Source organism: Ostreococcus lucimarinus, chromosome 1, assembly GCF_000092065.1.
Source record: "Ostreococcus lucimarinus CCE9901 chromosome 1, complete sequence".
Lineage (NCBI taxonomy): Eukaryota > Viridiplantae > Chlorophyta > Mamiellophyceae > Mamiellales > Bathycoccaceae > Ostreococcus > Ostreococcus sp. 'lucimarinus'.
In genome coordinates, this window is record NC_009355.1 from 194,413 (window position 1) to 216,488 (window position 22,076).

Consider the following 22,076-nt stretch of genomic DNA (forward strand, 5'->3'; position numbering starts at 1 on the left):
AGCGCGAAAACGGGACGCGACGCCCGACGATGTGTGCGGCGACTAGGAATGAATGAATGAAGCCGATCGCGCGGGCGAGCAGTCTACGGCGCGGGCGACGACGCGCGGCGGCGACATCGAAGCGTTTTTTCGCCGTCGTCGTGCCAAGATTTCACCCGCGCGGATTCGCGGTCGGCGCGACGGAGCGCTAAATCGTCCTCGATGACGTCGACGTCGAACCCGCGCGCGTCGAACGCGGCCAAGAGATCGCGGAACATGTCGGCGTAGCGAGACGCGTTGACGAGCCAGCAGACGCCGTCGCGCGCGAGTCGACGATCGACGCACGCTGGAAGCGCGGCGACGTGTTGACGCTCGTACAGGACGTCGGAACCGATGATGACGTCGAACACGGCGTCGTCGGGCATGACGTGCCGCGGATTCGCCGCGGGCGTCGGAAGACGCTCGGCTTCTTTGGTCCAATCGACGGCGCGCGCGACGCACGCGTCGCCGACGCCGTTATCGGCGACGCTTCGATCGAGCGCGTCGAGCAAAGCGTCCTCGAAATCCGACAGCGTCACGAACGCCGCCCCGAGCTTCGCGCACAGAATCCCGCACATCCCCACCCCCGCGCCGACTTCCAGCACTCGTTTCCCTCGCACGATTTCCGGCGTTCGCGCCAATCGTTCGCTCAGCGTCACCGCCGCGTTCCACAGTTTCGCCCCGACCCCGTTCCCGATCTCCGTCTCCAGCACCCGCACCTCGACGCCACCGCACGCGCGCGTCCGCACGCGCTCCCCATTCGTCGCCGCCGCGTCCTCGCACGCCCGCGCCGCGTCCTCGCACGCGCGCCGCGCGTCGTCGTCGTCGCCGAACGTCTCCAGCGCGCGTCGCGCCGCCTCCCCCACCCTCGCCCGCGTCGCCTCCGCCGCGTACGTCCGATCGCGTCGCGCCTCGCGCGCGATCGTCTCGCACGTCTTCGCCACCCTCGCCCTGCGCGCGCGCGCCCTCGCGCGTCCCGCGCCGTCGCGCGCCGTCGTCGCGTCTCCCCCATCCTCGCGGTCGTCGCGCGCCGCGCCGTCGAGCGCGTCGATCGCGTCCGCGCACCGCTCCGCGGCGACGACCGCGCGCACCGTCTCGCCCTCGCTCGCGCACGAGCTCGACGCGTCGGACGCGTCGCGCGTCTCGTCGCGCGCGCGCGGCATCGCGATTCGATTCGACGCGCGTCGAATGAACCCGTAATAACGCTCGCGCGCGTCCGCGTCCGTCGCCGATCGGCGTCCTCGACGACTGGTTTACCTGGCCAGAAGCATTCAAAGAACCGTTTGACAGGTTTCGCGAACGGTGATTAGAATTCCTTGATGACGGTGATTATACATTTTGCGCCGCGGCGCGTCGTATTTAAGCACCGCGCGCGCCCATGATCGACACCGCGGCGAGGCGATAAAAACCACCCGGCGCGCGCGCGAAAGTGCCGCGCCCGCACTTTTCGGCCGTTGCCGCGCGCGCGTCGAATCTCGCCCCGACCCGCGCGTCGTCGACGCCGCGACGCGAGCGACGACGGCGCGCGCGTCGACGCGCGATGGCGTCGAGCGCGCGCGCGCGGTCGGCGGACGCGGCGAGCGCGACGACGCCGACGACGGCGGACGCGACGTCGACGATGTTTGATTTGGGGAAATTCGGCGCGCGAGGCGCGGACGCGCGTGCGACGCGCGGGACGGCCGTTTCGGCGGCGCGAGGCGCGGGTGGTGGTGACGACGCGGTCGACGCGTCGGGCGCGGGGGACGCGCGGGCGCGGGCGCGCGCGACGCGGGCGACGGGGGGGGGGAAAGAGGACGGGTTGTTGGAGGAGACGGGGCGGGGGACGCTGAACCCGTTCGATATGGACGGCTCGGAGCGGGAGACGGTTCGATTGAAACCCGGGATGACGCGGGGGCAGTTTGCGTTGTTGCTGGCGAGCGAGTGCGCGCTGGCGGTGGGACTGTTTGCGCTTTACACGATGATTGGATTCGGGGACGACGTGTACTCGGAACTGGCGAACGACGGTAATTGGCGTTTGTCGTGGGCCATCGCGGGTGGAAGCATGGCGCTTTTCGCTGTGCTGTGGATTTTGGATGCGATGGAGGCGGCTAGATCGCGAGGGCGCGCGATCCGGAGGACGGTGACGTTTCTTTTCGCGAGCGTCGGCGTCGGAGGATTGGTCGTGAGCGGGATGCTGAGCGTGAAGGAGTACGAGACTTTGCCGCTGTCGTTCTACGTGCTCTTCAAGGCTGGGCTCATTCGCGTGTTCAAGGGAACAGTGTGCAAGCGAACGCACAACGGGTCGTTTTTACGACACGTGGCGTACGCGAGCTACTTCGTCAGCTTCGCCTCGTTGACCGCTTGGATCGTGTGGGTCTTCGGGTGGGACAAAAAGTGGAGCAAGCGATTATTCGATGAGTTCTCTTTGCGACTCGGTTGCGACACGACGAGCACGAATGGCTCGTCGAACGCTGGCGACGGCGAGGCGGGTGGTTGTGACAACGTGGCGTACATCATGTACGCCGCGCCACTCGCGGTGTCGGCTTTGAACCTCGTCTACGGGCTCTCCTGCACCAAATTATCAAAGCAATCCAGCGCGTTGCAATTGATCGCGATTCTCGCCGTGCTGGTCGCTTTCGGGACGTGGGTCAGCGTCTCTCTTTCCGCTATCGAAATGGGCGTCGCGAACGACGTCATTCAGCTCGCGGTAGTGTTTTGCGCCATCTTCGGCGTCGCGTGTCTCATCACCGCCGGGCCTCACCGCATTTACCGACAATTGAACTCTTATCAACTGACGAAGAAGGTCGTGGGTTACACGCAGACCGATTTGGCGAAAGCTCTTCTATTTTGTTGCACGATGACGTTATTGCCGTTTACTCTGGCGATATCAGCCGTCAGCGCGGCTGCACGGCGCGTCGGTCTCACCTTGCATAAACCGCCGCCGGACGCGCCGAAAGACGGATTTCTCACGTACTCCACCTATGCTCTGTTCGCGTGGTGGTTCGCGGATCCAACCAAAATTTTCAAATACTCTGCCTACTTATCCATTTTTTATTTCACCTTCTCCATCGGAGTCGGCAAGGGCGCGATTCTATTTCTTGCATGGTTGGTGGACGTGCTTGGAAGTTTGAACGAATACGTCGTCATCGGGGTTTTCATCGCTATAGGCGTGGGTATGTTTTTGCTTCCACCAGTGCCTGGCCCGCCCATTTACCTCACCGGAGGTATTCTCGTCGTCGGCACGTGGGAACCGAAGATTGGATTCTGGCCCGCGGCGTTTTTGTGCTGCCTGGTGTGCTGGTTCACCAAGCTATTTTCTTGCGCACTCCAGCAGAAGCTGATTGGCGAACAAATGGGCAAAAAACCCTCGATTCGTTACGCGGTGGGTATAAACTCGCTAAACATGCGTGCGATTCGATACTGCTTGGAACAGAAAGGATTCTCCAGAGCGAAGATTGCTATTTTATGTGGCGGCCCTGACTGGCCGACGTCCGTGCTCTGCGGCATTCTCAAGCTCGACTTGCTGCAGATCATGATCGGTACTATGCCTGTTTTGGTTCTTTACCTCGGCTACACCACCATCGCAGGTGCGCTCCAACTAAAAGTTGGCTCTTGCGGAGGTGACGGCGCCGCTGCGAGCGACTCGAGTAGCTGGGGTTTGTTGAACTCGATGTTTTTGGCTCTTGCGTTTGTGAGCATGCTGTGCACGTCTCTTTCAGCGGTGTACTACATGGAACAAACTGTTCTCACAAAGCGCGAAGAGCTGGATGCGATGCCTATCGATGAAGAGGTAGAAGAACTCGAACGACTTGATCGAGCAAAAGAGGAAGCTTACGCAGCGGTTACCGACTGGAATCACCTTTCGACTTTGTCCAAGGTTTCGATTGTCGTCGCGGCTGTGTCGGGAGTTTTGAGCTGTCAACTTGGCGCCGTCCTTTCGCAACGCTCGTTCGAATCGTTCTCTGTATCGTGCCCGGTTGCGGTCAAAGATGTGGTGAAGCCTACTGGTTGGGTGTCAGTCGGGTTAATTGTGGTGTGCACGATTTTCACGAGTATTTTCAGATCCATCGCGAAAAAGAACGTGCGCTCTGTGCTCAACGTAACGCAATCCGCGGCGCAAGCCACGGCGACTCGTCCGTGAGACCACACTGTATTATTTTGTACACCTACAGTACAGTGTAATGAAAAATTCAATAACCAATTCGATAACTTACATCAGAAGCTATTGCTCGTCCGAACTAAAGATTTGCTCCCTTGCCTTTTCGTATCCGCGGTTTCCGTGGTTTCCGTGGAACACTTTGTTGAACACTTTTCTCCACGCGCCACCTTGTTGCAATTCTTCGGTCGTCGCCGGTTGCAATCCACGACGCTCGGATTGCTTCCGCCCTAACGCAGCCTCGCGCGGGATCCCAGAACCAGAAGCTTCGTTTTGCATCTCCGCAGCTTCAACGACTTTCGCGACGTTTTCGTGGCGAATGTTGTGCCCATCCTCCTCCGAGTCTTCGTCGATGGCGTCGTACGCATCGTTGACCTCTTCTTCGACACCTAATTTCGGAATCGAGCGTCTAAGTTTTTCGTGCGTCTTTTCATTGTGACCTTTAACCTTCGACAGGTACTTTGCCGCTGCGGCTTCAGACATTTTGCCAACCTTCGCGCCAGATATGTCGGATGAGCGAGACTCAGTGTGCGTCGATGCCTTCACCGTTGGCTCCGGCGCGTCGTTCCAGTCCAAAGACTTTGATTTCGTCGATGCCTTCTTGTTCGTTGACGCCGACGATGACGAGTGTGCCGCAGTCTTTTTCGATTTTTCCGGTTCGTCCGACCAATCATCGTCGCTCAACGCGCTCGCCTTCTTCGACTTGTGCGGTGACTGCTTTGATGTCGACGGCGGCGCGTCGGACCAATCATCGTCGCTCAACCTGGACGCCTTCGCCGACGGTTTCTTCTTAGTTTCCGTAGCTCGATCGCGCTTTCTATGCTCGACGTGTTTACTCGCGTCTTTTGACGTCACTTGCAGCGAAGACATCAAGTCATCCATGTCCACATTCTCCTCCTCGTGCTTACCAGTCTTCGCGGATCGACTCGGATACGCGTGCGTGCCATCCGTCGCGGGATAGTTGGAAATGTCAATGTTCGTGTCAACCGTAAGCCCGTCCAAACGCCCGCTCCCGCCTCGAGGCGTCAGTCCACGCCCATATTTAAAGTCGTCGATCGTATCTTGATCGTATTCCCCCAAATCTAGCAAATCCTTCTGCTTGTAAAACACGTTGACGTCGTTGGCGTCGTTTTCATCCACGTCGTGAATGTGGTGCGGGTATTGCTTAAGCTTGCCACTTCCGCGCGAAGATCTCTCGTCGCGTGAGCCGCTACCGCGTGCTCGCGTCATCAAGCGATCGAGGTGTGATTGCACGCGCTCCTTGAGCGACGAGGGCTTCTTCTTTCGGTTGAAGCTCAACTCGTTGAACACCATCGAGTCCAACTTGTTCGACTTCTTCGACGACGCGTGAGACGATTTCAAACGCGAATCATCAGCCTCGGAGCGTTTAACAGTCGACTTCATGGTTGACTTCTTGGTCGGCTTCTCGACATGTTTGACGTGTGTTTCTTTACCTTTCGAACTCGACTCTTTGTCATGCGAGTTGTGTTCGACGGTCTTCGCCTTGGGTTCGTCTCGCACCCACGATTTCCCCGTTTTGTGCTTCTCCGCATGGTCGGCGTCAACCATCAAGTCCGCCAGCGAAATGTCATCACTCGGTTTACTGGTTTTCCCCAGATCTGGTGCGTCCTCGTATTGCTTCTCGATGCTCCCTTGCTTGACCAAATTAACTATATCACCCACGAAATCACCGACGAAATCCGCATTCTTCGGCGCCACCACTGTCGCCGCCGGCAGCGCCGCGGGCGTTTGTAAGCGCGCGGGCGCGACTGGCACCGGCGAAGGCACAGCCGCCTGCGACGTCCCTATCGCGGCGCTGGCGCGATGGTTGATCAGCGATACGCGGTGCTGCCCAAAGTGAGGATCGTACGCAATCTCCGGCTGCGTCACTTGATCGTACTCTTGCGCCCAACGCTTGGCCAACCCGCCCGTGCGGTCGGGGTGCACCTCGCGCACGACGTCCGATTGGAACGACCCGAAATCCAACTTCCGCACATCCAGCGCGTTGTTACGTATCAATTCGCTCGTCCAATCACCACCGGCGCTCCCAAGTCTCGCGACGCCGCGCGGCGAAGCAGACGTCGTCGTCGCGCCCGCCGCGCAGATCACCATCGCGCCCAGCGTCACCGCCGCCATCGTCCGCACCCGCCGCGTCCGTCCCTCGCACACCTCTTCGCGCTCGCACGCGCCGACGATCGCATCCGCGCGTCGCTTCGCCCGTTCGTACGCGTCCCCGACCGCGCGCGCGACGTCGCGCGCGCGCGTCCCGGCGCCATCGCGTCGGCCCCGTCGTCCGCTTCCCGACGCCGTCTCCACGTCGCGCGCGCGCTCCGGAAGCAACGGCGCGCGATCGTCCATCGCCATAGTCACCGCGTCGACGTTCGCGAGTCGACGCGCGCGTCGGCGCGCGCTCGCGGCGTCGCGGCGTCGCGTTCTGCGGCGCCCCGAGGTTGGGTGTTGAGCGCGGATGTTGGGCTCGAGCCGACCGGCCGCACTCTCGAGCGCCGCCCGCGCGCGTCGGCGCGTCGCGCGTCGGCGCGCGCGCCGCGAATCGCGCGCGAGAGTTACGATTCGAGCCATCGCGGGCGCGGGCGCCGACGCGACGCGCGCGCGATGGCGCTGCAGATCGCGGCGCAGGTGTTGGATTTGCTCTTGCGAGCGCTCGGCGCCGCCGCCGTCGCGGTTTGCGGCGTCGCGCTCGCGGCGTTGAGCCCGATGACGTGGTTGGGGATCGACGATGGCGACGGAGCGCGGTTCTACGTCGGTGAAGTCGCGCACGCGCGGCTGAAGCCGGTGAGAAGGGAGTTTAAGTACCCTCTGCGGTGCGCGGTGGTCGACTTGGACGCGCCGCCGCGATGGTTCGCGGCGAGCGGGCAGGCGCGCGATCACCTGACGGCGGATGAAGCGCGCGAACGCGTGGGGTTGACGGGTGCGGTGGAGCTGTTGACGTCGCCGAAGTCGTTCGGGTACGCCCAGAATCCAATCTCGGTGTATTACTGTCGGGACGACGCGGGCGAGCTGCGCGCGGCGCTCGCCGAGGTGACGAATACGCCGTGGAACGAACGCGTGGTGTTCGCGTTCGATCCGACGCCGGTGTCGAATGAAAACGAAGCCACGGTGCCGAAAGCGTTGCACGTGTCGCCGTTCATGGACATGGAGGGCGAGTGGTACGTCTCGAGTACGGCGCCGGGGGACGACGTGACGCTGCGCGTCAACGTGTTGAACCATCCAAGATACGGTGATTACTTTTACGCCTCACTCAAGGCAAAATTGGACAAAGGTCGATACGTGAGGTGTCGAAACGAACGCGCGGGATTGGTTAACTTGCTCAAGCACGGGTGCACGCCGCACAGGGTGGCGTATTGGATTTATGCGCAGGCGGTGGCGATTCTCTTAGCGGGCGTCTCGTTTTACGCGCCGCCCGGGTTGAGCAACGTCGAGACGCGCGTTCGCGCCAAAGGCGATCGCGGAGGTATGTGCCCGATGCGCCCGACGTTCAGAGGCGCGCCGTATTGGCCATGGCGTACTTAGCGATAGCGCGTATTACAGCAACATAGATTGTAGCGGAAGAATTTGAAAGAATTTTACAAGAGTGTTTGTTTGTACAACGCGATCGCGCGATTTCGACGCGCGATCACGGCATGTTACACGAGCACACTTCCATACCGAGGTACGTGAGGTGATCGGAGAGCGAAGCGTGCGTCCACTCGGAATCGCTACCGTTCGGATCTTCGCCGCTACCGTCGCCGACGACGTACTCGCCCTCGGCGTTTTGAAACACCTCCGTGGCGACGTGATGGTACCCGAGCAACCTGGGCGGTAGGCTCGGTACCGCATCGTGCGCGTGCGTGAATCGATGCGTTCGATCACCGAGCTTTTCGTCGTAATAATCGGCAAAGCGCCAATCTCCCACGCGCGGCGACCCGAACGTCGTCACGCGCGCGATTCGAAATCCGAGCGCCTCGAGCTCCACCGCCAAAAGCGTGCTCAGCGCCCCCCCCAGCGAATGTCCCGTGATCTCCACCTCAAAATGTCGCCACATCCCATCGTAATTCGTCCTCAGCTTGATCATGTGCGATATCAACCCCTTCCGCACGCTCTCGTACGCGTCTTGAAATCCGCTGTGCACTCTCCCGACGCCGTCCTTCGCCTTCGCCGTCGGCAGCGTCGAGTGCGCCGCGTCCAAATTCTCCACCCAATTATACAACGAGCTCGGTTCGGTCCCTCGAAACGCGACCACGCCTCTCTTCAGCGTCCCATCGTACCCCGCGTACGCCCTGACGCGCTTGCGTTCGTGTTCAAACACGCCGACGTCCGCCAGCGTCGTCTTCGAGCTCGCGCAGTACGCGCACGTCCAGTTCTCCACCCCCGTTCGACAGTACGCCGCGCCCGCGAACCACAGCGCGCGCGTCGCGCCGCGCGCGTCGACGTCGTCGCGCGCGCGCGTCGTCTCGCGCGCGACCGCGACCGCGACCGTCGTCCCGGTGCGCGTCGCGACCGCCCTCGCGTCGCCCCGGCGCATTAGCAGCGCCCACGCGCACGCGCGGACGACGCGCCGCAGTCGCGCGCGACGGGACGCGCGCCGGCGCATCGCGCGCCGCGCGCCGCGCGCCGATGTGCGGCGACGCCGAACGCATCGCCGACCGCCGACCGCACACGCGCGCGCGCCATGGCGACGTCGCACCGCGACTACCACGACGCCGTGCGCGCGGCGCTCGAGGACGCCTTCGCGCTGCGCTCGGCGCCGTCGAAGAAGATGAGCGGCGAGAACCGCGCCGAGGTGGAGTACGCGGACGCGCCGAGCCTGCTGATGCCGAGCGCGGAGATCACGCGCGGATGCGCCGAGGACGGCGCGTGCCTGATCGAGCGCGCGGTGAACAGCGCGCGCGTGAGCGTGCGGGTGCGGCAGTGCGATGAACTGGAGGAAATCTTGGCGCGGGCGTTCTGTAAGTCGCTGGGGCGACGCGCGGACGCGTTCGAGGTGCTGCGGCGCGCGCCGGTGGAGGGATACGACGTGTCGTTTTTGGTGCTGCTGGCGCACGCGGAGCGAATGGAGGCGAAAGGGTTGGTCGATTTCGTGGTGACGTTCATGGAGGACGTGGATAAGGAGATCAGCGAGCAGAAGTTGAGCGTGAGCAGTCGGGGACGAACCGTGGCGGCGGCGTACTTGAGGCAATTCGCGTGAGCGAGCGGCGAGTCTAGGAATTTGTGTACATTACGACGGCGCGTATCTTACCGTCTAACTATGATGTGTGTCCACGGCGCGCGAACGCTCGAGCGCGTCGTCTCAATCGAGTCTCAATCGAGTCTCAGAACGTTTTCGCAGCACAAGAAGACGCGCGGCACGTCTTCGTTCACGGCGGAAGTGGTTTCGTCGACGCGCCCGGGCAGGTCGATCTCGCGCCACGGAGGGTACACGGCGACTCGACGACCGGGCTCGAGACTGAGCTCTTGCGCTTGCGTCGAGTTGAAAATCACGACGGCGCGCGCGTATTCGACGTCGGCGCCGTCCGTCTCATCGCTCGTCGCGCGGTGTAAATCGCAAATCGATCCCGCGCAATTCGTCAGCGACGCGTCGGGCCGCGACGCGTTCACGGTGAACAGCAGCGCGCCTCGCGACGACGGAGGTTGCGCGGCGCCGACGCGCTTCAAGAACTGCGCGTGCGACGCTCGAGCGTTTTGCAACACGCGTTGTAGGCGCGTCGTGAGCGAACCGGTGTTGCGCGAGCGGTTTCGCTGCGACGTCATCGACGCCCCCACGCTCGAACGCGGCGCGAACGTCGGCGAGGACATCTTCGGCAACATGGCCAACGCGCCCAGCCCACCCGGCGCGTTCGATTCCACGTTCTCCTGCCCCATCGCGCGCGGCGCCGCGTCCTCCTCCGCGCTCGACGCGCTCGCGGCGTCGTCGTCGATATCGTCCGCGGCGACGTCGTCCTCGACCTCCGGCGTCTCCTCGACGTCCCGCGCGCGTCGATCGCCTCGATTCGCCGTCACTCGCGCCGCGTTCGCCGCGACGCCCTCGCGCGCCACCGGTACCACCGCCGCCGCCGTCCCGCGCGCCGTCGTCCGCGTCAGCAGATTCAATCGTCCGAGCGTCCCTCCCGAGCCGTCCGCGCGCTTCGTCTTCGCGCGCTTCGCCCCGCGTCTCGGCGACGCCGCGCGCTTCGCCTTCGTCCGCGTCGTCGTCGCGCGCCGCGTCTCGTTCGCCGCGCGTCCCGCGCGCGCCGTCATCGCGCCCGTCTCGCCCCGCATCGCGCGCGCCGTCGCCGCCGCGCGCGTCTCGCTCACCCCCAGCGCCTCGGCGAGCACCGCCGCGTCGCGTCTCGCGCGCGGCGACGGCGTCGGTTCGCGCGACGCGCGCGCGTCCGTTCGCGGGCTTCGCCGCGGCGTCGACGGTCGTTCTCGGCGTCGTTCGTCGTCGTTCGCCGTCGTCGTCCCGTCGTCGTCGTCGTCGTCGTCGTCGTCGTCGTCGTCGTCGTCGTCGTCCCAATCGAATCCCACCGGCGCCTTCCTCGCGCTCGCGCTCGCGCCCGCGCGCGCGTCCGCGCGTCGCGCGCGCGTCGGCGTCGTCAGCGTCGACGGCGCCGCGCTCGTCGGGCGCGCGCCGTACCCGACGACCTCGTACTCGTCGTCGTCGTCGTCGTCCATCGCGCGTCGCGCGATGGCGACTTCGCGACGCGCGCGCGGCGCGACGTCGCGCGGCGCGGCATGGCGCGGCGCGCGGCGTTCGCGACGCTCGCGTCGGCGTCCATCGCGCGACCGCGGCGCGGCGCGCGCGCGCGAGGGACGACCGGGACGCGCGCGACGACGGCGCGCGATGCCGACGGCCGCGACCTCCGCGCGCCGCGCGCGGCGTACGTGCACCTGCCGTTCTGCCGCTCGAGGTGCTACTACTGCGACTTCGCGATCTCGGTCGTCGGACGCGCGGGCGAGACGCGGCCGGACGTCGACGCGGCGATGCGGCGGTACGGCGCGGCGACGCGCGCGGAGGTCGCGGCGACGGCGCGCGCGATGCGAGCGAACGGCGCGCTCGACGCGAGCGCGCCGCTGGAGACGGTGTTCTTCGGCGGTGGGACGCCGTCGTTGATGCCCGCGGACGAGATCAAGGCGATTCTGGGAAGCCTGCGGGAGGCGTTCGGGCTGGCGGCGGACGCCGAGGTGAGCGCGGAGATGGATCCGGGGACGTTCGACGAGGAAAAGTTGAGGGCGTTTCTCGCGGCGGGGGTGAACCGCGTGTCGCTGGGGGTGCAGAGTTTCGACGATGGAGTGCTGCAACGCGCGGGACGGTCGCACGACGCGCGAGCGGCGGAGGAGGCGATCGATACGCTTCGGCGGTGCGGGGTGCCGAGATGGAGCGCGGATTTGATCAGCGGCTTACCGGGCGTGGACGCGAAGACGTGGAGGACGTCGCTCGAGCGCGTGATCGAGGCGGGGGCCGATCACGTCTCGGTGTATGATTTACAAGTAGAGCGAGGGACGGCGTTTTATCGATGGTACGGGGAAAACGCGGGGAAAGACAAAAAGGAGGGGTTACCGAGCGAAGACGCGAGCGCGGCGATGTTTCGAGACGCGAGCGCGACGCTGGGGGCGGCTGGGTACGAGCACTACGAGGTGAGCTCGTACGCGAAACCCGGCGCGCGGTGTAAACATAATCAAATTTATTGGGAAAACGCGGGATGGTACGGATTCGGGTTGAGCGCGACGTCGCACGTGAACGGCGAACGCGTCGCTCGCCCGCGCAAGATGAACGAGTACTACGCCTACGTCGAGGCGCTCGAACGCGGCGAAAACGTAGGCACGGTTTCTAGCGGCGGCGATGGCTCGGATGCGCTGTTCGAGCACATCATGTTGCGTCTACGAACGAGCGATGGGCTTGATCTCGGAAACGTCTCCCGCCGATTCGGCGACCACGTCGTCGAAGAGATTCGCGAGGCGATGGAACCTTTCGTACCAGAGTTCGTAGATTACACCGTCGCCGCTGATAGCTCGCCCGCGGCGCTGCGCTTGACCGATCCGGAGGGCTTCCTCGTCAGCACCGCAGTGCTTTCGACGTTGATTTCGAAGATGCCATCGCTCGAAGACGACGAGTAGATTTTTGTGTAATTTTTACAAGGTTTTATTGTTTCGGCGCCGCGGCCCTATCACTTCGCGACCTTCGGCGCCGGCGCACCCGGAAGCGGACCACCCGGTCGCTTCGGCGCGAACATGGGTGTCGGCTTGGGAAGCGGCTTCAAAGCGTCGCCGAAGCGTTCGGCGCGCGCCTTGAGTTTGGCTTCAAAGTCAGCCTTGTCCTTCGCCTTTTCCTCCGCAGTCTTTTCCTTCGGCGCCGCGGTCCCGTTCGCACCGTTCTCGGCGTTGTCCAAACCAAACTTCTTTTCAGCGCCGACGTTGCGAATGCGCGTCTTCTCTTGTTCGCTCAATGCGAACGGCAACTTGAAGCGCTCGGCGCGTTCCTTTCTGCGTTCCAAATCCTTCACGAACGCTTCGTCCGCTTCCTTCTTCGCTTTTTCAGCCGCCGCCTTGCGTTCGGCCTCAGCCTTTTCGTAAGCCGCCTTCTTTTCCGCTCGGATCTTTTCTTGCTCCGCCTTGCGTTCCGCTTGCGCCTTTTTACGCTCCGCCTCCGTCGGCTTCGGCTTCGGCAAATCCTTCTTCGCCGCGCCCGCGGGCGTCTTCGCCTCCGCCGCCGGTTCCTTCTTTTCCAGCTCAGCCAGTTTCGCCGCATCTGCCGCCGACACTTCCACGTCCGGAACGTCCTCGAGCTCGTCTTCGCCCTCGCCCGCGCCTTCGCCCGCGAGCGCCTCCTCGAGACGCTCGACGAGCTGCCCCTTCAACCCGCTCGTGTCCAATCCTCGCTTCTCGAGCTCATCTCGAAGCTCCTGCGTCGACGCGTCGCCGATCACGCGGCGCAATCGTCAGTCATCGCGCGTTCATCGTCGCTCGAGAGCCGCTCGCGCGCGTCGCGACGTCGCGCGGCGTCGAAACGAACGCAATTATCCTCCATTTCAAATGCGATTCGAAATTAATCCATCGCGTCGCCTCTCGTCGCCCTCCGCGCCGCGCGCGCGCCGCGAGACCGCCCCCGCGCGCGTCCTTCGTCGCCCGCACCTGCACTTTCATCTTTTTCGCGTCCACGTCGCTCATGTCGATCGCGTCGCGCTCGAGTGTGACGAATTCTCGGTCCCAGTCAGCACCTGGGACGCGCGATCGCGTCCCGTCACAGCGACGCGCGTCGTCATGCGCGCCGCGGCGCGCGCACCGAGCGCGGGTGCGGCGCGACGCGTCGCTCGACGCGACTCGGACGCGCGCGCGGCGACCGGGGCGCGCGCGGGAGGGCGATCGGTCCGAGGGCGAACAAGATGCGAAGGGCTCGCGGTTGAACAGAACGCCGCGCTCGTGGACTTTTACGAGCTGCTCGGCGTCGCGGACGACGCGGACGCGAAGACGATCAAGAAAGCGTACTACGGATTCGCGAAGGAGTGTCATCCGGACGTTTCGGAGGACGAGGAAGAGGGGCACGACATGTGCGTTTTACTCAACGAGGCGTATGAGATTTTGAGCGACCCAATCGCGAGAGCGCTCTACGACGCCGAGCTCGAACAGCAGCGAGAGGACGACGAGGATTCGTTCACGGGAAATCCTTATTCTAAATGGACGACGAGGAAGGCGAAACCTGGGGAAACGCGCGCGGTGTTCGTGGACGAGTTCACTTGCATAGGCTGCAAACAGTGCGTGTGGCAAGCGCCGGCGACGTTTCGTATGAACGACGACTACGGTCGCAGCCGGGTCTTCGCGCAGTGGTTGAACGACGAGGACGACATCCAGTGCGCCATCGACAGTTGCCCGGTGGATTGCATTCACTGGGTCGAGCGCGAGCAGCTTCCTTTTCTCGAGCACGTGGCGGTGAACTATGAAAAAGTCAGCGTCGGCATCATGCAAAGCCAGACCGGCGTCGTCACGGATCCCTTCGAAGCCGCATCGAGCTTCCAGAAGATGCGTCAAAGGAAGATCGACGCCCGCGCCGAGGAATTAGCCGAGCAAAGGCGACGCATGACGGACGAAGAGAAGCGCGCGAACACGTCCGAAGCGCAAAGACGCGCGTATCGCAAATCCGCCGACGCCATTCGAGCGCGCTGGACCGAAGCCACGGGCGTGGCCTTCGCCCGCGCGAGACGTCGTTACGACTCAAACACCGGCAGCACGATCCCATTCGAGCGTTCGGTCGTCCTCTACGGCTCTCCCGGATCGCGCGACGACTTGGACGATTTCCTATCCTTCGACGAAGACGACGACGACGACGACGGCGTCCACGCCCGAGACGCGGTCGACGACGACGACGGCGTCCACGCCCGAGACGCGGTCGACGAGCGAGCCCTCACGACCGCGCGCTGATGTACCAATTTATTCCTACCACTACAGTACTAGTATGTCATCACTATTTCAGCTAAAATCACGCGCCTCCGCCTCGGCGAACCGTCGAAGAACGCTCGCGCGCGCCGCGCGCCTCCGCCTCGCCGCCGCCGCCGCGCCGTCGCGTCTCAGTGCCCCTGCCCGCCCTCCGGCCGCCACACCGCGCGCATCTCGTACGCCTCCCTGTCCTCGCGCGCGTCGATCAACCGTCGCCGCTCCGCCTCCGCGTCGAATCGCGCCATCGCGCGTCGCACGCGCTGCGTCCGCGCCGGCGCGCGCGCGTCCACCTCCCCGAGCGCGTCGCGCACCTCCAACCGCCCGCCGACGACGCGCGCGAGCCCGCTCGCGCCGACGGCGACGAGCGCGACGAAGGGCGCGCCGTAGGCGAAGAAGCGCGCGCCGCCGCGCGACATCGAGTGCGGCGCGTCACGAATCGACGCGAGACGACGACGACAAAATCATGTTCGCCGCGAGCGCCGTCGCGGGACGACGCGCCGCGAGCGCGTGCGCGCGACGCGGCTTGCACACGACGAGAACCGCGATGGGGGGCGCGGACGAACCGGTGCGGCGACGACGCGCAAAGCGCGCGGGACGCGATCGAGCGCGAACGAGGGACGGGGGGGACCGCGCGAGAAAGCGCGCGGGACGACGCGCGCGCGAAAACGCGACGCGCGCGCGAAGAGACGTCGACGCGTCGACGCGGGATGACTGACGAGGACGACGACGCGCGAGGGCGCGGCGACGCGCGCAGGCGTACATTCACGCGAAGCGCATGTACGACGTCGGCGCGACGAAGAACCGAAAGTTGGTCTTCGGCGTCGCCACGGCGGCGATCGTGCTGATCGGGGGGTACATTCCCGTGTTTGCGATTCAGTTTCAGGTGCGCGCGCGCGCGCGACGCGCGACGCGCGGGCGAGGGCGCGACGCGCGGATACCCTAACGCGACGCGAGGGGCGATCTCGCTCGAGCGGTCGAGACTGACGAACGCGACGACCGCGCGCGCGAATCGCAGCAAAACAAAACCAAGGCGTAGGCGCTTAGGCGAGACGCGCTTCGAACGCGCCCCGATCGCGGGCCTCGGGTTGTGATGCCGCCACACGTGCTGTACGATTACACGCGCCGCCGCTTCGATTTCGACCTCGAGCGCGACGTCCTCCTAATCTCATCCCTCGACCGTCGCGCTCACCGCTTCGCGCGCTTTCCCCCCGCGTCCGCCGCGTCGTCGTCGTCCGCCTCTTCCGCCACCGCACCGACGTAATACGGCGGTTTATGCAAGTTCACCCCGTAATCCTTGAGCGCCGCCGCCAAGTCCTCCGTCTCCAGCACCAACCGCTTATCCCTCGGGTCGTACCCTCGCTCCTTCTTCTCCCGCGCCTGCGCCTGATTCCGCTGCACCGCGCACCTGTACGCGTCGTCCGCGATCTGCCTGACGAACCGCTCCGCCGCGAGCGACACCAACCGCGTCACCCGCGCGTCCGGCGTCGCCGCGCCCGCGCGCTTCAGGTACAGATTCGTCAGCTCGTCCGGTATCTGAAATCCGCGCGTCCGTTCGCGAGACAGCGTCAGTCGCGCGTCGACGCCGTTCGCATCGCGCGTTCCCGATCGCGCGCGCGCTTCGCGCCGTCGTCGCGTCGCGTCCGCGCGCACCACCGGTTGAAAATCATCGAGCGCGCGCAGAAAATCATCCACCTCCGCCTTCGTCGCGCCCGGCACGCCCGGGTACGCGTCGGCGTCGCGCGCGTCGGCGCGCGCGTCGTCGCGAGCGTCGTCGCGTCGGTGCGCCATCGCGCGTCGATGCGACGCGTCGTCGTCGCGCGACGCGCGATCTTCGGCGTCATGGTGTCTCACTCGGTATGGCTTTTCATGATGCCGCGCGCGCGACGCCGCGCGCGCGCCGACGCGCGCGCACACGACGACGCGCGCGGCGCGCGGCGCGCGAGCGACGCGACCGTTCGATTCGCGTCGCGCTCGGCGGCGCGCGGCGACGCGCGGAGGCGCGGCGGGCGACGATGTCGCGATGCGCGCTCGCCGCCGCCGCCGGGACGACGGCGCGCGCGGCGACGCGACGCGACGCGACGCGGCGCGCGCGCGCGACGCGCGACGCGCTGGGAAGAAGAGGACGGCGCGAACGACGCGCCGCGACGGACGCGGTGAACGACGGCGCGGAGGCGAGCGCGAGACGAGACGACGGGGAGCGAGGGAATCGAGGCGGAGGTTTGGAGGGGCCGCGCGCGGGCGAGGGACGGGACCGGAGACGCGCGCGGCGAGAGATTCAGGAGGCGATCGGGGCGTGCGAGCGCGCGTTCGACGTGCTGGAGATTGTCGGGAGGCGAGGGGAGGCGTTTAACGCGGTGAACAGCGTGACGGCGATGTATAAGATTTCGAGACTGTTGACGTCGCGCGCGGGGCGGTTGCGAAGGAGCGAGGCGAAGCAGGTGAGCGCGGACGCGAGGTTCTCGAGATTGCTCGAGATGGTCGAGGGGGGGGTGCAGCAGTTGGATAAGGTTGGGTTGGAGCACCGACGATGGGCGTATCACAAGATGGCGCTGCCGAGCGAGTATAGGATGAAGGCGGCGCTGAGCATTCGCCTGCTCGACAGGGCCAAGGATTTGCAGGGCGACTTGATGGACGCGAGCGACGTGGAGTTTATATTGACCATGGTGGAGGAGCAAGAGGAGGTGTTCAACAAGGTGAACGCGTCGACGGCGTTACATCGCGTGGCGAGGCTAACGACGCAGAGATTGCCCGGGCAGTTGAGGCCGACGATGGAACGCTCGACGCTCTTCGGCGACGAAAGGTTTCAGACGCTCATGAGCATGGTCGACCGCATGGCGGGGGAGATGTCGATGCAAGGCGTGTCGAACGTCCTGTGGGCGCTCGCTCGATTGGATTATCCCACCGATGAAGCGTTGCTCGAAGCGCTCGCCGCGCGCGCGGGCTCGCAAGCCGCGAGCGCGGAGCCGAAGAATTTGAGCACCACGCTTTGGGCGCTCGCCGTGCTCGGGCACAAGCCGAGAAGCAAGCTGTTGAAATCAATCTCTGAGCGCGCGCTCGCCGTCGCACACGATTTTCGGTCGCCGGACGTGGTGAACATGCTGTGGGCTTACGCGCGGTGGGTGCGATACCTTCCGCCCAGCGATCGCCCGACGCCCGTGGTGCAGGCGATGCTGGACCAGGCGGTGAGCACGATGCAGAGCTACACGCCGTATCAACTCGCCAACTTATCCTGGTCGCTGGCAATGCTGGACTGCCCGCCCGCACCGAGAGTTCTGGAGTACGTCTTGCAGACCGTGGCATCGGAGCCGAGTAAACTCGATGGCACCGCGCTGACGCACGTCTTGTGGGCGTACGGCGTCATGGGTTCGCCGCACAACGGCGCCTCGAGCGATTTCAGCAAGCTTCTTCGCGAGTCTGGACGTCGCGCGGGCGCGAGTCAGGTCGGACGAACCGGTGCTGCGGGCGTTCTTTGGGCGTGTGGGCGACTCGGGGTCGAGCCAGACGCCAAAGATACCGCGTTCCTCGTCGATCGCATTTACTCGCAAAAGGGCTCGCAGAAAACTGTCGATCCGCAGGCGCTCGTGCACTCGGTGTGGGGCGTCTCTACTTTTGAGAACTATTCATTCGATGAAAAAACCAAGAAGGAGGTGATTCGTAATCTGAGCGAGCTCGTGAGTGCCGGGTCCATAGGTTCGGTACACGCGAACGCGCTTCGAGATTCGGCCGAGGACGCAGGAATCAGTCTAGAGTCGCTCGAAAAAGTTTTGCCCGCGCGCGAAAGCATTTTTTAGAAGCACACTTTATTGTAAATACCACGTGCAACCAGTTAATTCACGACAAGGAGGAAAGTGGTGACACAATTTTGCTATCACGTCTAACGTTTTGTTTACAATTGCGAGCAATCTCTGGGATACGATCCGAGTACGCGCAGAAACGTCGCCGACTCTTGCAGGTGACGCAACGCGTTTTGCATATTTTCATCCGCCATGTTCGCCTCGAAATCAATATAGAATAAATATGTGAACTGCATCGATTGCCTCGCGCCCGCACTCGTCACGGGGTTCGTGCGCATCGGCCGTGATTCAATCTTTGTCATGTTGATGTCGCGCAGCGAAAAGCACGCCAACGCCTTGAAGAGAGCCCCTGGCTCTTCCTTCAACGACACCGCGATGGACGTTTTATACGGTACATCCGTTTGCATCGCGGGAATCGGTTCCCGCGATAACGCTAAGAAGCGCGTGACGTTGGACTTATCATCCTGAATCCCTTCGTCGTACACCTCCAACCCGTAAAGCTCCGCCGCGCGCCTGCTCGCCACGGCCGCCACGCCCTTCGCCCCCGCCTCTGCGATCGCTTTCGCCGCCCCCGCGGTGTCATCCACCGCCTCGCGCACCATCTTTAAGTTCGTCAAGTATCCCTCGCACTGCGCCAGCGCCTGCGGATGCGACTGCGCCCGCGTCAAATCCGCCACTCGTTGCCCCGGCAGCGCCAACAAGCAGTGGTTCACGCGATAATACACCTCGCCCACCACGTGCAGCTTGTGCGTGAGAATCAAATCATAATTCCTATGAATCGACCCACCGAGCGAGTTTTCGAACGGCAGCACCGCGCGGTCGACTTCTTGCGCCTCCGTCGCCGCGTAGACGTCGTCGAACTGTTCCTTGGGCACCGTCTCGCAGTTCTCGTACGCCGCGAGCGCCGCGCCCTCCGAGTACGCCCCCGGCACGCCCTGATACGCCACTCGAAGGTCGCTGGACGCGACGAACACCGTCGGGTCGACGCTCGCGCGCGCGACGACGCGTCCGCGCGCGACGACGCCGCGCACCGCGCGCGAGGTCGATTGCACCGACGCCCTCGACGCCGCGCGACCGCGCGCGCGCGTCGCGCGCGACCGCACCGACGGCGCGACGCGCGCGCGCGACGTCGTTCGCATCGTTCGACGCGCGCTCGCCGTCGTCGCTCGCGCGCCGCGCGTCGACGCGCGCTGACGTCGCGTTTTGAGGTTTTCGGTCGCGCCGCGACCCGTGGGTCGATATCGACGCATCGACGCACACCGCGACCTCGGGCGCGCACTGCGCGACGCGCGACGACGCGCGACGACCGCGCGAGCGAACGCAAAATTTTACGCGCGCGCCCGAGGCGAACGCGGGACGAACGCGCGAGGATCGACGACGCGGTGCGCGACATTTGAGAACGAGCGAGCGAAACGACACTTCTGTGCACATGGCGAAGAGGGACGAAAAGAAAAAGGAAGAGGGGGGCGCGACGGCGTCGGCGAGCGAGGAGACGACGAAGCGAGGCGCCAAAGACGTGGTGAAGGAGATCGAGCACGCGGCGCAGGATATCGCGGAGAAGGTGACGCACGGCGCGGAAAATTTGGTTTCTCGCGTGGACACGGCGCTGCACTACGGTCGGGACAAGGCGAAGGAGACGGCGGACGTCAACGGGGACGGTGTCGTGGACTCGAAGGACGTCACGGCGGCGGGGGAGAAGTGTGCGACGAAGTGTTCGATAATGTGATGACTCGCGGCGGCGCTCGGTCGCGAGCGCCAAAATCAAGAACCATGCGCAAGAAACGATGATACGAGAAACAAACGATGTTGACGACGCTCGCCGTTGGAATGAGAAAGATTACTTGATCTTTGAATTCGATGCTATTTCGCTATTTGATGTGAGTGCCCACGACATCGCGGAAACGACGGCGCGGTTTCTCGATGATGGTGCGGCCGGCGTCTCACTCGACCATCGGCTCCGAAGGCGCGTCGCCGCCGCTCGCCGTCGCCGCCGTCGCCGCCGTCGCCGCCCCAGTGTTTCTCGTCCCATCGCTGTCGCCCGTAGAAATACCCGCACTCACGCCCTGACTCGTCGTCTGCCCGCCGTCGTCCGTTCTTTTCCGCTTGTCCTTTTTCTCCTTCTTCGACTCCCGTTTGCGCTTCTTCTTCTCGCGCGCGCTCGTCTCATCTCCACCCTCCGCCTTTTTCGCCTCCGTCGCCCTGAGCGCCTTCAACGCCACGATTGCCGGCGCGACTGCGCCTTTGTCCTCTTCGCTCAGCGCAAACGGCGCTCCTTTTCCGAGTCCGCCGAACGCGCGCGTCAGCGTCGCTCGATCCGGCGCCTCCAGATTCATCTTCGCGATCGGCAGCGCCTGTCGCAGCAGCGGTTCGAGCTCATTCGCGCGTCCCGTGCGCAGCTCGTATCCCGCGCTCACGCCCGGGATCTCGGTCGCGCAATCGATCCCCTCCGCGAGCGGCGGTTGCGCGCGAAAGTACGCGCGCCACTTGGCCAATCCCAACGGCGTGAGCGCGTCCCGCGCGCCGTGGTGCGCGTCCGGCGCGCGCGTCGCCGGTAAAGCGCCCAGCGCTTCGTCCACGCGCGACATGCGCGCGCCGCTCGCTCGCGCGCGCCGCGCGTCGCCTTCTGCCGCACTGCGCGGCGCGCGGCCCCGAACCTTCGCCATGGGCCGCGGTTGGTTCTTCGGGCTCGGCGGCGACGACGCCGAGTTCGACGGCGACGAATTCGACGACGTCTTGCCGCCGTTCTGGGAGACGGACGTCGTGCAGCTCACCGAGCGCGACCGGCGCGAGGTGAATCTGTACGAAGGCTTGCAACCGCTGTGGCCAAAGTTGGGACAGCTCATGGTGCGTCGCGACGACGACGACGACGACGACGACGACGCGATACCGTCGACTCGCGCGCGATCGAGCGACGGCGACGGCGACTGACGGAACGCGCTCGATTCGACGCGCGACGCGCAGATGATGGCGTTCACGGTGAAGGGTGTTGTGGACGGCTTGGAGTCGTTCACGGGAAAACGCATCGCGGGAACGTCGCAGCCGAACATCACGCTGGATGACTTTAAAGATATCATCGAGGACGCGCTGGAGCTTGGGATCGTGCGGGCGCACGATATGAAACTGCGGCGGACGGGGACGCCGTCGAGGACGAAGGAACACCCGGGATACGAACCAATCCAGCACGCGGCGCTGGAGCAGACGCCGTTTGAGGTGGTGACGGAAGGATTAGAGTTCACGGTGGATGATGTGATTGAGATATTGAGGTATAGAAAGCGCGTGGCTGAGAATTGTGAACGCAGGGAAAAGATGGTGAAAGCTGTGATATGGTGGCGTTCGGGAAAGCCGCCTCGCGTGATTCGCGAGGAACTCATGCGCGATGAGGCTCGAGCGGTGGCGGAGGCGAAGCGGCTCGGGCAGCCGCTCCCAAAATCCGTGTTCGGTACGGATGAAGAAATAGAGGCGCTGTTGTCGGTGCAAAATGATCGGCGGCAAGAGATGAAGGTGACGCTCGAAGAGAATCCTTCGGGCGCCGTCAACTTGATGTGGCCCGAGGAGCACGAAACTTGGTACAATCAATCGCTCGCGCACGAATTGAGCCGATTTGAGGTCGTGCTGCTGCGAATGGAGTACTCGGTGAGCATGGGGTTGAAGGTAGGTAAGGACGGTAAGATTATGCCGCGGCGACGCGTGCGAGGGTGTTGCGGCGTGTGAATTTCGTATCT

General features: G+C 64.4%; 17 protein-coding genes across 17 annotated transcripts; 8 read left to right on the forward strand and 9 right to left on the reverse strand.

Moving 5' to 3' along the window:
• Positions 1-83: 83 nt before the first annotated feature.
• OSTLU_92077 (predicted protein) lies at positions 84-731 on the reverse strand (the record flags this gene model as incomplete). The annotated part of the gene is made up of 1 exon (XM_001415725.1): positions 84-731. A coding segment is annotated over one exon (648 nt), but the record flags the coding sequence as incomplete, so codon positions are not given.
• An 827-nt stretch (positions 732-1,558) lies between these two features.
• On the forward strand, positions 1,559-4,172 carry OSTLU_23854 (predicted protein; the record flags this gene model as incomplete). Its single annotated transcript, XM_001415378.1, has 1 exon — positions 1,559-4,172. The coding sequence occupies one exon, from the start codon at positions 1,559-1,561 to the stop codon at positions 4,136-4,138; it is 2,580 nt and encodes an 859-aa protein (XP_001415415.1). The 3' UTR covers positions 4,139-4,172.
• Positions 4,173-4,219: 47 nt separating this feature from the next.
• On the reverse strand, positions 4,220-6,572 carry OSTLU_28720 (predicted protein; the record flags this gene model as incomplete). The annotated part of the gene is made up of 1 exon (XM_001415726.1): positions 4,220-6,572. The coding sequence occupies exon 1, from the start codon at positions 6,287-6,289 to the stop codon at positions 4,220-4,222; it is 2,070 nt and encodes a 689-aa protein (XP_001415763.1). The 5' UTR covers positions 6,290-6,572.
• Positions 6,573-6,868: 296 nt separating this feature from the next.
• OSTLU_39839 (predicted protein) lies at positions 6,869-7,684 on the forward strand (the record flags this gene model as incomplete). The annotated part of the gene is made up of 1 exon (XM_001415379.1): positions 6,869-7,684. The coding sequence occupies one exon, from the start codon at positions 6,869-6,871 to the stop codon at positions 7,682-7,684; it is 816 nt and encodes a 271-aa protein (XP_001415416.1).
• Positions 7,685-7,817: 133 nt separating this feature from the next.
• On the reverse strand, positions 7,818-8,519 carry OSTLU_10321 (predicted protein; the record flags this gene model as incomplete). The annotated part of the gene is made up of 1 exon (XM_001415727.1): positions 7,818-8,519. A coding segment is annotated over one exon (702 nt), but the record flags the coding sequence as incomplete, so codon positions are not given.
• A 303-nt stretch (positions 8,520-8,822) lies between these two features.
• Positions 8,823-9,338, forward strand: OSTLU_86040 (predicted protein; the record flags this gene model as incomplete). Its single annotated transcript, XM_001415380.1, has 1 exon — positions 8,823-9,338. The coding sequence occupies one exon, from the start codon at positions 8,823-8,825 to the stop codon at positions 9,336-9,338; it is 516 nt and encodes a 171-aa protein (XP_001415417.1).
• Positions 9,339-9,451: 113 nt separating this feature from the next.
• On the reverse strand, positions 9,452-10,387 carry OSTLU_13634 (predicted protein; the record flags this gene model as incomplete). Its single annotated transcript, XM_001415728.1, has 1 exon — positions 9,452-10,387. The coding sequence occupies one exon, from the start codon at positions 10,385-10,387 to the stop codon at positions 9,452-9,454; it is 936 nt and encodes a 311-aa protein (XP_001415765.1).
• Positions 10,388-10,999: 612 nt separating this feature from the next.
• On the forward strand, positions 11,000-12,223 carry OSTLU_10143 (predicted protein; the record flags this gene model as incomplete). The annotated part of the gene is made up of 1 exon (XM_001415381.1): positions 11,000-12,223. A coding segment is annotated over one exon (1,224 nt), but the record flags the coding sequence as incomplete, so codon positions are not given.
• A 74-nt stretch (positions 12,224-12,297) lies between these two features.
• On the reverse strand, positions 12,298-13,297 carry OSTLU_13635 (predicted protein; the record flags this gene model as incomplete). The annotated part of the gene is made up of 2 exons (XM_001415729.1): positions 12,298-13,032; positions 13,262-13,297. The coding sequence occupies 2 exons, from the start codon at positions 13,295-13,297 to the stop codon at positions 12,298-12,300; spliced, it is 771 nt and encodes a 256-aa protein (XP_001415766.1).
• Positions 13,298-13,780: 483 nt separating this feature from the next.
• On the forward strand, positions 13,781-14,281 carry OSTLU_7956 (predicted protein; the record flags this gene model as incomplete). The annotated part of the gene is made up of 1 exon (XM_001415382.1): positions 13,781-14,281. A coding segment is annotated over one exon (501 nt), but the record flags the coding sequence as incomplete, so codon positions are not given.
• A 410-nt stretch (positions 14,282-14,691) lies between these two features.
• OSTLU_28728 (predicted protein) lies at positions 14,692-14,976 on the reverse strand (the record flags this gene model as incomplete). The annotated part of the gene is made up of 1 exon (XM_001415730.1): positions 14,692-14,976. The coding sequence occupies one exon, from the start codon at positions 14,974-14,976 to the stop codon at positions 14,692-14,694; it is 285 nt and encodes a 94-aa protein (XP_001415767.1).
• An 844-nt stretch (positions 14,977-15,820) lies between these two features.
• OSTLU_9028 (predicted protein) lies at positions 15,821-16,252 on the reverse strand (the record flags this gene model as incomplete). Its single annotated transcript, XM_001415731.1, has 2 exons — positions 15,821-16,093; positions 16,211-16,252. Coding segments are annotated over 2 exons (315 nt in total), but the record flags the coding sequence as incomplete, so codon positions are not given.
• Positions 16,253-17,034: 782 nt separating this feature from the next.
• On the forward strand, positions 17,035-18,307 carry OSTLU_13637 (predicted protein; the record flags this gene model as incomplete). The annotated part of the gene is given in 2 exon segments (XM_001415383.1): positions 17,035-18,231; positions 18,251-18,307. 2 exon segments carry the CDS (start codon positions 17,035-17,037, stop codon positions 18,305-18,307), a joined length of 1,254 nt encoding a protein of 417 aa, XP_001415420.1.
• Positions 18,308-18,446: 139 nt separating this feature from the next.
• Positions 18,447-19,493, reverse strand: OSTLU_13638 (predicted protein; the record flags this gene model as incomplete). The annotated part of the gene is made up of 1 exon (XM_001415732.1): positions 18,447-19,493. One exon carries the CDS (start codon positions 19,491-19,493, stop codon positions 18,447-18,449), a length of 1,047 nt encoding a protein of 348 aa, XP_001415769.1.
• A 290-nt stretch (positions 19,494-19,783) lies between these two features.
• On the forward strand, positions 19,784-20,080 carry OSTLU_28733 (predicted protein; the record flags this gene model as incomplete). The annotated part of the gene is made up of 1 exon (XM_001415384.1): positions 19,784-20,080. One exon carries the CDS (start codon positions 19,784-19,786, stop codon positions 20,078-20,080), a length of 297 nt encoding a protein of 98 aa, XP_001415421.1.
• A 214-nt stretch (positions 20,081-20,294) lies between these two features.
• Positions 20,295-21,017, reverse strand: OSTLU_13639 (predicted protein; the record flags this gene model as incomplete). Its single annotated transcript, XM_001415733.1, has 1 exon — positions 20,295-21,017. The coding sequence occupies one exon, from the start codon at positions 21,015-21,017 to the stop codon at positions 20,295-20,297; it is 723 nt and encodes a 240-aa protein (XP_001415770.1).
• OSTLU_28735 (predicted protein) lies at positions 21,016-22,065 on the forward strand (the record flags this gene model as incomplete). Its single annotated transcript, XM_001415385.1, has 2 exons — positions 21,016-21,198; positions 21,316-22,065. 2 exons carry the CDS (start codon positions 21,016-21,018, stop codon positions 22,063-22,065), a joined length of 933 nt encoding a protein of 310 aa, XP_001415422.1.
• Between the last annotated feature and the right edge of the window lie 11 nt (positions 22,066-22,076).